Source organism: Chelonia mydas, chromosome 8, assembly GCF_015237465.2.
Source record: "Chelonia mydas isolate rCheMyd1 chromosome 8, rCheMyd1.pri.v2, whole genome shotgun sequence".
Lineage (NCBI taxonomy): Eukaryota > Metazoa > Chordata > Testudines > Cheloniidae > Chelonia > Chelonia mydas.
In genome coordinates this window covers 83,518,483-83,534,387 of record NC_057854.1, presented here as the reverse complement: position 1 = coordinate 83,534,387, position 15,905 = coordinate 83,518,483, and the positions used below count along the sequence as shown (strand labels likewise).

Here is a 15,905-nt window from a genome sequence, read left to right as displayed (position 1 = left end):
TGGTCACCTGTTTGACAGCAACTGTCTCATATTGAAACATGGCTCCTTTGAACAACTGGGATGAAACCCTGAGGGTCTGATTCTGAGCTCATGCTGGTCTACATCAGTGTCACTCCATTGACTTCAAAGGAGTTCTCTATGATGTGAGAACAGAGTCAGGCCCAGAGAATGTTTTATTTCCTGGCTGAGGCTGCAAAACACAACTGGAGTGTCTGAATGCAGCAATGCAGCTCTTTGAAGCCACTTTGGTTCCCGGTGGCAACACAACTAACCAGCAACTAATATTAAATTGAGTTAGGAAATGGACAAAATCCAGGTATGAACATATGCTCTTTCAATAGACTGATGTGTTACAAACAGTTTTTGTTCTTTAATTGGAGCTATTCTGGCTGTCGTTTGTAAGAAAACAAGCTCCATGGCAATTTTGCCAGACACTCATTGTTCATTAGTAATTGTTTTTAACAACTTGGCCCTATATTTATAGGTTAATTTAAAAAAACATAGTAGAATCCACAAAAAGATAGTGACTTTTGGTCCCTATGCTTGTATAATTTAACAGTCTGCAGCAAAAATTCTGGGAGCTGAAGTGCTGATGGCATCCATCTGTGCCATTATATTTAAAGTTCACAGAACAACACAATCAAACCTGACAAATTTTGGAATCTGAAAGCTTCTGTAATTCACGAAGGAGGAGAACAGGAGTAAAGAAAGAACTTCACCATTTACTTTATGGAAAAATTGTCTATATTTATTTGAGTAGCCAAGTGTGTATGTTACTGTAAATGTGAAAAATAAGTTGTCTACGCCTATGTGCTTTACTCACAAATCAGCCACATTTTGCTAATGCCTAAAAGCAATGTCTTGTGTAATAAAGTTAGATAAACATCTAGGCCAAGATTTCAAATAGTCCTTAGTGCCTTTGGGTATCTCAATCTCTCAGTGCCCAACCAAAGCCTCCTGAAAATTAAGCTCCCTTTAAGTTGTCCGAAAGTTGGCACCCAAAATGACCCATTATTTTTGAAAATTTTGGCCCTAGTGAATGATAAGGAAAATTAAACCCACCAGAAATGGTGGGTTCCTAACTCCCAGTCCAGGCATTCATCCGACGTAAAGCACTCTGCTCTTCCAGCAGCATCACTACTCTACCAGTGAACTCTTTCTTTCTCTGGGGACAGAATACTCCAGGCATTTGAGAGGCCACCATGATATATTCTGTGATAATCAGGTACAATCAGGGAAGTTAAAGTCAAATAATTTATGGCCTTATTCTTTTTCCCATTATGTGTCTCTGAACCTGACTTCTGTTTGAAGAAGAACCTGAACATTTACGTTCGTTAGGGTTTGTTACTAACGTAACTTGGCTGACTCTAAAACCCAGTGTAAAAATGCAGGGCTCTTCTGTTCAGCAATCCTTGGTTCTAATGTTAAAATCCTGGATTAAGATTCCAGGCAGGAACTGGTGAGTCCAGAGAAAATCCTAGATGGAAACCCTTGGAACAGCCGAGCTCCAGTTGAGGTGTTTGTTGTGTTACTGTCAATAATGCCAAGCTCTAGGAAGGAGGTGAGTTGGGGACACAACATAGTCTGTTGAACTCTAGGCTGGAACTCAGACCATGGGCACTCGCATGCATATTGATGATCATTCCAGTAAAAGGTGATACCTTTTTCATTCATATAAATAGAAGCATCCTGTCTTAAGACTGCATTTCCCTATTAGGCCTCATATTAATATATGGATTAGGCTGGAAGCAAAGTGAAACTTAACAGATACCTATTTTTTGAAGCAGTCTCCACTAGAAATCACTTTTTCATGGCCTCAACTCTTTATCCAGAATTACTGTCAGCTCCTAAATGGTATCCGTTTTGCAAGCTTTACAGTTTTAGAGGCTAACTAATCAGTGCAACAATTTTATTCAGGGGAGGAAAGAAAAGGAAAGCAGAGGCAGAGATGCCAGTATGAAAAGGAAGGTGAAAGAGGGAAGTAACTGTTCTATAAATGGCTTTTCAGTGCAGAGTGAAATTTAATCCAGTCCGCTGATCAGATTAGTTGACCTCACCTTCTTTTAAATCATGAGCTGTACTTGTGAAGTTCTCCTCTTCTTCATCTGTACTGGAATCACTGGGCTCAGGTTCAGAACTCAAACGATGATCTATTTCAATTGCCTCTGCTATTTTCTCTTGGACTGATTTGCAATCTTCAAAAAATATCACAGAATTATTAAACAAGGAGCAAGGAAGAGAAATTATCGAAAGCCTAAGGGAAAAGGGAATCATTCAGTTGTCTGAAATTGGCTTAATGAGAGCCATATTATCAGTGCAGGGTTAATTAAAATCTAGTAAGCCTTCACCAGTGATAATGCTTTGAAGTATATTCAAATCAAAGGGCAACCCATTATAAAAATGCATGCAGGAGGATCTACAAACATACATGCAGAAATCAGCCATAAAAACATTGCAAAGACACAAAACTACCTTTGTTAAAATGCTTTGCATGCACAAGCAACAAAATTGTTTGATGAACAGAAAGCTTTTATTGTCCTGTGTCTACTTAAAACAAAAACAAAAAAACTTACACCATATTTTTACATACTAAAGTTTCCATATACAGTTCTGATGATTCTTTAAATTCCTCACAGTAGTAGAATTGGCTGAAGACATAGTCTTACCTTGATGCATGATCATATATGAATGTAAATCCCTATATATAGGCAGAGAAATATTTGCTTCTCCTAAAAGCAACATCTATGATGTTTAAGATTTTGTTTCATAGTCAAGATATACATGTTACATTTGTAGCATTATAGTTAAGGTTGTGCTATCCCTTCCATTAGTGTTGCATTACCACGTGCTAAGGCATAAAATTAGAGGATCATATACTTGTAAAATTATACTGGTTCTTTGTTGAAAGAACTGTTTACAGAGATGCTGTAATGGCAGCTAGCATTGGTTCTAGCCATGCATACAATTAACTTCCTGGTGCCTCCTCCGAACTGTTCCCTCCTGCAAACTGGGCTTTTCCCTCCAAATACCATGCAGGTAATGCTACAACTATGGCTTCAATTTCAAAAGTTATATAATATGGTTATATTGCATTTATTTTTATTAAGGGAGATGTATTATCAACACTGCATTTCTGCCAATCTAGCCCCATTTCCAAACCAAAGCAGTGAACTTTCCTGCTTTCAGATAATGCTACTGCGTTATGGCAAACACAAAGAAAATCACTCTGTGAGAAAAATAAAACTCATTGGAAGGAGGGAGTGTATAGAGGGGAGAGGTTCCTCCGAGCTATGCATGGAAAACAACAGCTATTAATGCTTTTGAGACTGGAGAATAAACACCAACATTGTTTAACCTTCTAGCTGTGCATATAATGGGGTTTAAGCTGCCTGGTATTTCAGAATTACTCATGGCAATGAGGGACTCTATTGGAAGGACTAAAGGTGACACATTTATGTCCAACTGGTTTTCAGGGTAGATTAGGGACCAGATGGTCGCTAGTCAAACTCCTCTCCCCTCCCTCCCCTTTTTTCCCCCATTCTTATATTCTTCATTTCCCCCTATTCTCTCTCCACATCTTGCCATTCTACTTTCTTTCCTTTCCTCTTCCTCTCTCACCATTTCCCACAGGCTTGTTTTTTTCTCTTCTGCTGCCCTTTCTCCCCACAACTTCTCCACTTCCTTTTCTGCTTTTATATTATTCTTTTCCTTTTGTTTTTACCTACAATATTTCCTGCTTCTCTTCCCCACCACAATCTTCTCAGTGTCATCTTTCCTTTCCTCCCACCACACTGTTTCCTTCTCTCCTTCTCCTCCAGTTCCCTGCCTCCTTAGCTCCCAAGGAGCAATAGGACAAAATCAAGGAACAGCAAATTTAGTCTGAATGGCAGGGAAAGCTTCCTAAGCAGGATCGGTGTGTGGCTGCACAATAGCCTCCCAGGGGAAGTGAGAGACACCTTCACTTAAGGCTTTTAAATGGAGCCTGAACAAACCATACTGCAGGGAACAATCCCATGCAGGGATGGAGGTGGACTGGATGGCACTCACTAGGTCCTTCCTAGGTGACTAGATGATTATTTTTTCTTCCTCATCCTTGTTTTTTTCTCATCTCTTCCTCACACCTCAGCCTTCCTGCTATGCTTCTCCCCATCTTCTCTGTTCTCTCTCCTCAGGCCTTACCTCCACCCACTCTTGTTCTGGTTAAATAATGTACTAGCCCCAGCGTGAAGCCACTGCACTCCCCTGGAGTTATTTGGACACTATACAGATGCCCTTCGCCCCCAGGAGACTCCTTTGCTGCATCAGGCTAAAGAAGCATAGATAGCATTTTCTTCAGGTTCACTGAAGTCCCGAAAGCTTTGTTAAATATGAACCATACCTTATTACTTTGACCTGCTTATAGTCCTGCCATTTGATTAGCTGGCAGTTCCCATTCTTCCCAGTTTACATATATGACAAGAGGGAGTATTGACAGTCAAAACACAGAGCCCCGAGCAGGATGACAAATACAGCACACAGTAATTCTGTCTCTTGGGATGAGTGATGTCTCCTTCTTGTCACAAAGTCCACAATAAGATCAGAGAATGCACAGCAGGTATTTACATACCTTCTAAAATTCTAACTTCCATGTTTATGGTGCCTCCCCCAGCCTCAGCTGGCAACTGAATAAGCCCAGACAAGCTTTTCATCTTACGGTCTCCTTTACATGTAAATTAATATCTGGTTAATATTTCTGCAACATCTAAAACCAGACTGGTCAGCAGGAGCACAGTCAATAACTGGATCTGCTACCAGCCAACAGGGCAGGGCATAAAATCACTCTGTGAGAAAAATAAAACTCATTGGAAGGAGGAAGGATATAGGAGGAAGGGCAGTCGCGACAGAAAGCTTAACAAGGAAATAAAGGAGCCCAGGTGCAGAATAGAGCTAAGAGCCTGATTTTGCAACTCCTGCAAGATGCTGAACTGCTCACCTCTCATTGGCTCTCTCTGGAAGTGGATGCCACTCTGCAATTTTCAGGACTGGCCCAGCATTTCCTAGATTAGTGAGTAGGGGGTGATTGTGGGATCAGGCCCTAAAGAAAGTTTGATTCCCAACGTGGCATGTGCTACCCATCAAATCCTTTTTTCACAATGTTCGTTTCCTTTCAAAGAGGTCCTGGCCCGTATTCTCTCATTACTTGCGTCATTCCTTGACAAATTCTTTATTTTCTCCCAAATTCACCAAGACAATCCTGTACCAGCAGGGAGCTGGATTGGATGGGATCTACTAGGTCTTTCATATCTCTAACTTCTATGAATAAATGATTATTTTTGTCCACTTAGCCCTTGTTTTGTCCTCATTTTCCCTTGTCTGCCCCTGAGTTTTAGACATTCTCCAGGCAGTAAAGATGCTGTGAGATTTGATGGAGAAGTACATGTTCTTTTATCTGCACTATGCTTATCCAGTGGTGAGCTGGAGCCAGTTCGCACCGGTTCGCTAGAACCGGTTGTTAAATTTAAAAGCCCTTTTAGAACCAGTTGTTCCGCGAGGGACAACAAGTTCTAAAAGGGCTTCTAAATTTAACAACTGGCCAAAAGTGGTGCCTTAGGCACTGACTCCACGGGTGCTCCAGCCCTGGAGCACCCACAGGGAAAATTTGGTGGGTGCAGAGCACCCACCGGCAGCTCCCCGCCCCACCCCCGGCCCCACCTCACCTCACCTCCGCTCCGCCTCCTACCCTGAATGCGCCGCCCCACTCTGCTTCTCCGGCCCCCTCCAGCTTCCTGCAAATCAGCTGTTCTCGCTGGAAGCCGGAGCAGGCTGAGAAGCAAGCGGCAGCTTCCCACTCAGGCCCAGGGAGGTGGAGGTGAGCTGGGGCGGGGGTGAGCAGGGGAACTGCTCCCCGCCCCAGCTTACCTCCACCACCCTCGCCCTGAGCGGGAAGCCGCGGCCTGCTTCTCAGTCCTCCCTGGCTTCCCACCAAACAGCTGATTTGCAGGAAGCCGGGGGGGGCGGCACGGAGAAGCAAAGCGGGGCGGTGCATTCAGGGGAGGAGGCGGAGGTGAGCTGGGGCCGGGCGCGGGGCGGGGAGCTGCCGATGGGTGCTCTGCACCCACCAAATTTTCCCCTTGGGTGCTCCAGCCCCAGAGCACCCAGGGAGTCAGCGCCTAAGGCACCACTTTTGATGTGATCAGTGGGGGGAGCATCCACTCCTCCTGCTCCCCCCCAGCTACGCTACCCCGCCCCTAGGAGCCAGAGGGACCTGCCGGATGTTTCCTGGGAGCTGCCCCAGGTAAGCACCACCGGGACTCCCCACCTCACCCCCCGGCAGGTGCCTCTGGCTCTTAGGGGTGGGGTGGGCACCCACTACAGTGGCCCACGAGACCCTCCTGCCCGGTTCTGGGGGCAGTCAGGGAACAGGGGAGGGGGGTGGATGGGGCAAGGGTCCTGGGGGGGGCGTCAAGGAATGCGGGGGGTTTGGATGGAGAGGAGTCCCGGGGGTCGGGGGTGGGCAACGACCCCCTCGTGGGATGAGGAGGGAACCCGTTGTTAAGATTTTGGCAGCTCATCACTGCGCTTATCCCATCTGTCACTTACTCATCCTGACAACTGAAATAGGGCCTCTTAAAGAGAGAAGTCATTCCAAATGCAATGTTCATTCAAATCTATAAATACAGTATAAAATGGTTTAATTTCAACACCCAGGAATTTGATCAAATAAGAACAATGGTCTTATTTTGTGCCAAACCCATGGCAGGTCATTAGCTCAGTACATATGATTAGCCCTTTCTTCCTTTTTTATTACAGCACTTTATCCTACCTGTATGATTGCTAATTATTTCAATCTTCAACCACACTTAATACTTATCTAACAGTCTAATGGTGAAGTTGCTTAAGCTGAGATGCCTCATGCAAGTAAAAGGAAAGTTTCAAGAAACACACATCTATAAATAATTCAATAGAATTCCTGAATAGTAAATTATTCCCTCTTCTTCAATTTTGAATGCATAACATAGCAAAACCAAAGCACACAGTGCAATCCAAAGCAATCCAACACCAAGAGACTTGCAAATAATATAGCATAGCATTCAACAGTGTTTGCTTTGCACACATGGTGCTATTTGATACATGACGCACTCGAGCAGAAAGCAATAGAAACAAACCACAAACATCTATTAAAACTACATGAGAGCATTATATAATCCACTGCAAAATCGACATCCATAGAAATACAGTCAGAAATATTGTCTAGTGTGGCTTATGACTCCCTTTCTTCACATCTGCATCACTACAGAAGGCCACTTCATTACTTTACATTGACATTCCCAGTATTATTATCAGGATACTCTCCCCGCTATCCAGATGAAATTCCACACCGAGTACTTATATTCTTCCCACCCAAGTATGCAATCCTGCACTGCCTTACTCATGTGGGTATAGCTATACTCCTTCCCCAGCCCCCAAAACATCCCTCAATAGCTGTGAGATTGGAGCACTAATATCCCCATTTTACAAACAGTCAAACTGAGGCATGGGGAGGTTACGTGATTTGCTCATGGTGAGACAGTGTGTCAGTGACAGAGCTTGAGACAGAAACCATGTCTGATGATTCCCAGTCTGGTTGCCTATGCATGGCACCATGATATAAAAGAGATTTTTCGGAGTCCTTATGGAAACTGGAATTATAAGAATTACAAACCAGTTCATCTGAGCTGGCATAAGAATTCTCTAGGACTTCCTATGCTTGAGATCTAAACGGGCACTAAGCTTTATAAAATTACATGAGATGTCAAACTTAAGGGTATTGCAGTCCATGAAAATATATATATAAATCTATTATCACATACTACGCCAACGAGTGAGAGAGATGAAAAAAGAACAGCCAAACCTTACATTGGAAAACCCATAAAATCAAACTATGAACTTACAACACACCACCGGTGGTTATTTGGCACATACAGCAAAATGACATTCTGACAGTTTTACATTGTACACTAAGAATAGTCCAATAACTGAATTTCTCATGCTGTATCAAAATGCCATCTCGATCACTAATGGTAAGATGACACAACACTTACATGCACTGGACATATCACATCTCCTCCAAGAGACTATACTTACCACCCCCTTCATCAACCTCAGGAGGATCCTTGTTTGTAGCCTCAGCTTCCACAGTGCTGCCTTCCAAATGCACTAGAACAACCTCCTCCCCATCTTCCCTTGTGTTGCTTCCATCCTCCTCCCCCTCTTCCCTTGCAGTATTTTCTATTGACCCTACATGCCTGAGTTCCCCGTTGAGTTCATCTATGCCTTGATGATGTATTTCCATGATACTTCCATGAAGAACCTCAACTTCTTCCCTCATCACAGCCTCTGCTTTTGTCTCTTCTGCTTCATCCATTTCTTCCTCCACTGCATCAATTTCCTGATTTTCCTGAGGCTTGCTTTCCCAAGTATCATTTCCATACTTCGCACATGTCGCTGTCCTGTCAATGTCTTCCTTTTCATTGCCCTTAACACGGTCTTTCGTCTTTTCAGCTTCAGAGTCGTCTTCACTGCTATACAGAGTACTGCTGGATGAGAGAGAGGATGCAGACTTCCTATCTACAAACAGTAAACATAATTTCATTTTAATATTTTTCTATAAAGCATCTGTCCTCACTGTGCACCAGTTCATTTAGCTGTGCCCGAAAAGCCAGGTCCTCATCTGGGGTAAAGTGCCATTGTTTTGCTTTAGACCAGCTGAAGATCTGGCACAAAATGCCTCATAATTATATAGATAGGCCCATTACCCGAAACGAACAACAAGCAGTTAACCAAAGCCACTTAACATATTTTATTTCGAATAATGTAACCATACCATAGGAAATCTCTACCAATGATACATGAGATCTGCTTCCAAGACCACCTCTGAAACCAGTTGGAAAGGGGTTACAACAAACTCCTCCTGCTGTATTCGACAAGAAGTTTCAACAGACAGAGTTCTTCAGCGCATTCATAACATCTCGATGGATCTATTAGAAATCTCTTGTGAACCACACAGGAATCAACACCATACAGTATTAATCCTTGCTGTTTACAATGTAGTTCTGGTTTTCTAGCACCCCTCACATCCAGACACACCAAACCCATGAAAAAATGCAGAAATTGGGCTTGGTTTTGGCTTAATTGGCTTGCGAGTTGCTTTTTGGCTAGATTTTGGCTTGTAACTTATTTGGCTTGTTGCTTGTTGCTTCTTTTTTCTGATCGGCTCCCGGCTAGCAGGGGCAAGTGAGGGTGGGGAAGAGAGTCGGGGTGCCCAGCAGACCCACCACAGTCCCAGACTACACGCTGGGGGGATCTAGTCACGTAGAGTGTTGGGGTTCTTACGGATTGGCTTGTTTTGGCCTTGTTTTGAAATGGGATTGGCTTGATTTTATTGTGAAAGTCGGGGTGCTTATTCACCACGTGAAAGTTGGCAACTGTGCTCACATCTTTAATTATTCTTTCCAAATGCACTGTTATGAATATTCTGTAGTTTTGTTTTTTTAACTTAAATACAATATTTTTACAGGAGCTAAAAATTTCTTTCAGATATGCATATACACAATGCCCATTAACTTCAGTAGGAATAGTGAGGGCATGTTTGTATGGGGGACGTGGCCCTAAATTAATATAATGCTTGTTAAAGGTGACAGATTATCAGCCTGGGAGGCTAAAGTCTTCTATTTATCATAGAGAAGATACAGGAGATGCAAGACAGTGCAAACATCCCCACAGAGCAATTCCAGGGTGCCACAACTCTGTTCTAGACAGGCCATCACTGTATTAGCTCAGATCACCTGCCCATTCAAGCCTTGTCATCTCCACTGAGACCGACAGCAAAAATGACAATTAGTGTCAGTTGTGATGTGGAATCTGCCTGTACCTTGTACCTTGACTAAAAGACTTTTCATACACAGACTATTGAGCACCAATCCCATAGTAGTGACTTCCAATGCAGACAGGTAGCAACTGGATCTGAACCTACAACCTAGAGGTAAAAAGTTCTGAATCCCCATGGCCACCCAGCTCCCTAAGAAATTATAATTATTAAAGACACTAACAAGAACATAAACAGGCCAGTTGAGAAAAAAAATCTCATACGCTCAGATAAGCAGTGTACGTTTCTTTTCAGGAGAACTGGCCAATAATTCTTTACAATGTATTCATTGGCTTATGGGCCATAAGGATTTGAGTGCCGAAGTCTTTCTTACTTGCTCTTTATTTATGCCTAACCCATAATCTTAGCTGAGAAAATAAGGACTTAGGCTCCTCAGTTATCTGGATATGTTTTTAAATCTCTCACACAGGGTGAAATTCTGCCTTCAGATATACCTATGCAATCTTGTTGAACTCAGACTCTGTGGTGATGAGTGCAATATAAATGCAGATGTAAGACGAAATGAGATAAGATTTGATCCCCCTGTATTATTCTTTGTTCCATTATCATCATCATACATTACTTGGGGTCCCAAAAGGAGTTGGGCAGATTACAAATATATAGTCCCTGCCCCGAAATAGCTTGCAGTCTAAGGTCTTGATCATGCTAACAGTCACAAATGTGCATAACTTTAAGTAAGTGAGACATCCCATTGAGTACAAAATGAGACTAAGGGTTTGCAGGACCATGGCATAGATAAATTCAAGACATAAATGAATTTTGCACACAGTAGTTAGGATGTAGGGGAAAGGAAGATGATGATAAAATAAAATAAGTAATAAAAGAATTTGGTTATGTAAACTAGCCAGGTGGGTAATTTGCAGATCTCTGTGGTTTTGTTATGGTAACGAGAGTTTTGCCATTAGGATTTTACCAAAAAAGAAACTTGTGAAAATGACAAGTGAGTCACGGTAATAGTTTAGGCCAAAGTCCATTCCATGCAACAAGCACACTGTACACATACCTCAGTCATACGAAGTCTGCATTCAAATTAACAAAATAGCAAAAATTCACTTAGTGACAACAGTAGCATGAAAGAGAAAACCTACAAGACTTCATTTGACAAACTTCTTTCCCCTGCACATGTAGCTTTTCAAGATCTTTTAGGATAACCATTTCAAAGTTGGGTGCCTAAAGTTAGGCACCTAACTCCGTATTTGGAGACCTAAATCAGGAGCCTGATTTCAAAGGTTCTGAGCACCCATTGAAATTAATGGGATCTATAGGTGTTCAGCACCTGTGAAAAGAAGGTCACTTATTTATGAATTCAGCAGACTACTATAGGCTACTGGTTTAAGAACACTGGCAATTGTTTCCAAAACAAAACCCACATCCCTGTTATGTTCCACATTTATCTGAAAGCAAAGAGGAAGTAAACCACTTACCAGAACTAGGAGTTCTCCAGTAGTGTGCCCCAGAAAATATCCACATTTCTGGGGTTAGTGAACAGTATGCTGTGCTGTGTGATTCCAGGAGACGTTTGAACAATAGTGTCAACATTTTAACCATGACAGCTTGTACTATATATGCCAAGCCAGAGGGTGAAAGTAGAAATGTGGAGGCTTGATAGCTCCCCCTCAGTTGCAATGCCCTGGCTGTTCAAGTGTTAACAGGACTTTTAAACACGAGAGGAAGATGGAGGGCGGGGGTGACTATGTGGCTGAAAGATAATGTAGCTGAAGAACTCATGTTACTGTGCAATAACTTAGTTTTCTCCATCATTACCTCTCCCACACACACCCCTCTCCACTCCTGGAGACTGGCTAGCAGTACCAAGTTTCATTAATGATGACAGTGGTTATTAATAATGTACATAGCACCATACCTGCAAACATGCAGAATTTTTCAAGGTGGGGCATTAGCAGAGCGAACTCAGCACTTAGTGCTGTTTTGAAGGCGCTCTCTGTGTGCCCCCCCTCCCCGTCACCTACTCCTGCAGTCTGCAAGGGGAGGCCCCAAAGCAGTGGTGGGCAACATGCGGCCACTCAGGGTAAGCTGATTGCGAGCCACAAGACATTTTGCGGCCACAGCTTCCCCCAGCTCCCATTGGCCAGGAACAGCGAATCGCGGCCACTGGGAGCTGCAGGGGGCCGTGCCTACCGACTGTCAACGTCCACAAAATGTCTCATGGCTCGCAATCAGCTTACCCTGATGGACCGCATGCAGCCCGCGGGCTGCCCACCACACACCACTGCTCTAAAACCTATGCCCCACTGGAGCTGACGTCATACCAGCCCCCCATCTTCAGTGCTCCAGGAGTACCAGTGGCAGCATTCTGCACAGATCATGTATTAATGCACAAAGAGAATGAGGGAGAAGCTCCCTGCAAGAAAACTTGGCTTCCACCCACGTCACCAGCATGACAGAATTTAGCCCATACAGAGAGACATGTTCCCCTACACTGAAAATCTTCTAATGTCAGAGCAGAGAATAGCACTTGTTCTAGCCATGGGCCCTGATTCTCAGGTCTCGAGAGTTCAGCAGAACATGAGGAGGGAACACAAGAACAAAGGCAGCTGAAAGCCAGAGAGGGATTGCTGGAATGATACTGTGCTTTGTCCATGCCGCCTACGCTGGATGGGGCTGGGAGATGGTGAAATCTCTACAACAGCCAAGGAGCCCCTCCGAGCAAGGACACCTTTAGCTGCCCATTTTGAGAAGCTTTCCCATCCCCTTTCCAGCACTCTGGTGGCATGAAATGACCACAGCATGGGGCAGGATGTGATCCTAGGTATCCTGCCCCTAGGGGGTGGGAAGCCTGGAAGCAGAGGGCATTTGGGTGCTGCCTCCATGGGGTGGGTGCCACATGGGGGTTAGGTCCTGCCCCAAGGAGACGGGTGCCGGGGGGGGGGAGGAGTTCAGGTCCTGCCTTCGGTGGGATGGGGGTAGAAGAGCGAGCCTGCCCTGCACACACCCTACAGCAGCTCAGGCTCCCGTGGCTGTCCTGGCTGCCTGCTCCAGTCCACTGACTCTCACTACAGCATGCAGGTGGGTCAAAACCTCAGTGTCGTCCCCCCCAGAACACCACTCAATTTGGCCCAGCTGTCCCTCCATCATAATGGAAGGGCGGCCAGGCCATACCTGGTTAGGGAAGGGGCTCCCCTGTGACTGGAGGCCCAATGCCAACTTAGTGCATGTTGGTTAATCCAGGCCTGTGGGAGACAACAGGTTCAAGTGCCTCCTCTGCCTGATTCTACTCACACGCTATTGGCTATTTTGGTCTCTTCCTCTCTCTTTCATTCTCGCTGATTTTTGTCCCAGTCTGGAACAGGCAAATGTTTGCAATCTCAACCATTTTCACAGGATAGGGAAACCATTCCCTGCACACCTTTAATTGTACCCTGCATTAACTCATTGTGGATCTCTGTCCTCCTACAGTGGTGGGACTACATAAAGGAGCTTATGCGTCTACTACTGTTCACAAATTAACTGACTTGGCCCCTTAACTAAAGAAGTAGATGCTCGTGCTTTTAGATCAAAAGGTACTTCATTCAATCCCTGCCAATGAGAGCATTGCTACAGTGCTGCAGGAAACAAATCCTGCATTAATATTAGAAGGGAATAGGATATAAAATAGATCCTTTTCTTCTCTGCTTTATATGAGAGTCCATGATTGCCAAGATGGCAAATATAAAATAAAAACCTCACTGAGAACTTGAATAGAATTGTATGGATGTACTTGAGAGCAGAATTTGACCCAATATGTCTTATATCTAACTACAAAAAAGTGTGTTTTCTTCCATTAGCTTACAAAGCCTCTTTTTTAAATGTATTTTTAGAAGAATGTGGATTTTTTTGGTTTTCATTTCTCAGCTCTCGCTCCGATCATTTTTAGCAGTGCTCATCTACGCTGATCACAAGCAGTATCCTAGTGAATTATCTGTTGACAGTCTGCTTTCTTGCCCATCATTCATTGCTGACAATCACAATAAACTCTCAACAGGTGAGTCAGTGCCTGGGATAGTTAACAAAAACACAATAAGAAAAGTTGTCATTCTTTTTCGATGATTAAAAACAAATCTCACCCATCATTCCTAAGCTAGATTCTTCTTTTCTTACCAGTCTCACAGCACTGTATCTTACCCATGCTGGGTCACACAAGTGTATTTATCAAATGCATCAGCTTCAATTGTTAGCCAGCAGTTCAAATTTTCCATACTTTTCACAATTTTGTAACATAATTTGTAACTTCTTGCCCTCAAGGAGCATGTGTCATCTAGGCAAAACTAAGCCTACCCAAAGAATGAAAGCCAGATAGTTAATCATGTGCAATGGGATTTACTGATGACATTGTGGCAGTGGAATTCAAGCCATCTTCTATTTCATGTTGTTGAAGCAGAATCTTGTCCATTGAAAAGCTGCCTCTTTTTCAGCATTCACTTTCAATAAACACAGCCTTTCACTTCAATAGCAAAAGAGCCCTGCTTGAATGAGTTATTGCTAGCCGGCTCTCTAAGAACAAAACCCTGTGCTCAGCACACTGGAGGTAGATAAAAATGGCTAAGGATTATGATGCCAACAAAGTAAACGGATGTTAGGAGAAGATAAATCTTTCCTGTGGCAGGCTTTTAGTTCTAAGTAGAAAGAAATGTTTGAAAGCACACTGAGTTTGGGTTCCACGGTGGTGAAATCTCACAAGCTGTTTTTGTGAGATTCTAGCCCACAATGATGAAAATCTCATAAGACAAACTCATTTCTGGAGATTTCTGCCATCTTGAATGGGAGAAATCTCTTTAAGGAGACCAGTCGTTCTCCAGAGACTTTGGGTGCATTGCAGCCAGAACCCAAAAGACCTTTCTGTCTTTAGATCAAGGAATTCAAATCCAGACCCGCTGGAAATCCAAGAGCTTTTGGATTCATTGTTCCAATTTGGGTCCATCTCTAGCTGTAACCAAGTGCAGTGCTTCAGCCCTCTATTCACTGCTGCTAAATAAAAACTACAGGACTCTTTCAGACTTCCCACCCTCAGTATATAAATGCCAGTGTAACTGTAAATCTTGTCGACAAGCACATCCATGTTGACAGGGAGCGGCGAGCTAGAGCTTGAAGAGCATTTACAGCACCAACTGCCAGAAAATAAGGCTCTCTCACAAATATTTCTAACCCCTCCGTTATGATGGTGCTAAACATGCACCTTTCTTGATCATCTTCATGTTTCTAATGGCATCCTACTATCCTTTTCTCTTTATTTTTTAACCACAGAGAAAGAAATATTGACTCTGAGCTGTGGTTCATACAGTGTGAGTACTATCCACAAAGAACAAAAGCAAACCCACTAGCTGTACTTCAGTAAAGAGTCTCGTAGCTATCTGATTAGTGTGATCACTCTGCCTAAAATAATTTCTCATTGGGGTTGCGTGAGGAAGAGATCAATTTCTAGCCCGCAAAATCAGTAAGGAGCTACATTTAAAAAGCAACTGATTTCAAAATTGATCTTGGGGAAAATTCAGAGTGCATATTTATTTACATGATGCTGGAAGCTTTCCAGGAAATACACTTTCTGCTACTAAATGGTACAATTTACCCAGTTTAATTAAAAACTGCAATTAAAGCAAAGCAAATTAAAATAGTTTAAGGGATGGAATGTGAGAATTACAGAGCACATACTTTTGAAAGCATTTTGTCAATGAGAAAAGAATTTCAGGCATTTCTGAATGGCCATGCCCTTATCCATTTGCACAACTCACAGTGAGTATTAATATACAGTAGAACCTCAGAGTTATGAACATCTCGGGAATGGAGGTCGTCCGTAACTCTGAAATGTTCATAACTCTGAACAAAGCGCAGTTCGGGCTCCAGATCCAGTAGCTTTGACACTCCAGGCCAGCTTCAGCAGCAGCTGAGCTCCCTGCTCAGCCTGGCATGAGTTTGCAAGCTTGTCCACTCCTGACAGGCAGGGGTGTGTATGTGTGAAAACAGTGTGTCCCTCTCCCATGATGGGTGGGAAGGGGTGAAGACAGCG

At 43.4% G+C, this 15,905-nt stretch overlaps 1 protein-coding gene across 5 annotated transcripts in view; it reads right to left on the bottom strand.

Moving 5' to 3' along the window:
- Positions 1-15,905, bottom strand: part of ERICH3 (glutamate rich 3) — a 64,810-nt gene that overhangs the window by 8,831 nt on the left and 40,074 nt on the right. For 3 of the 5 annotated variants that reach the window (XM_043552702.1, XM_043552699.1, XM_043552701.1), the window contains one exon: positions 2,058-2,195. In XM_043552702.1, the coding sequence (XP_043408637.1) occupies positions 2,058-2,195 (138 nt within the window). Of the gene's footprint in view, positions 1-2,057; positions 2,196-8,103; positions 8,587-15,905 lie in introns of all 5 variants that reach the window. The other 2 variants (XM_037907726.2, XM_043552698.1) reach the window with 1 other exon arrangement.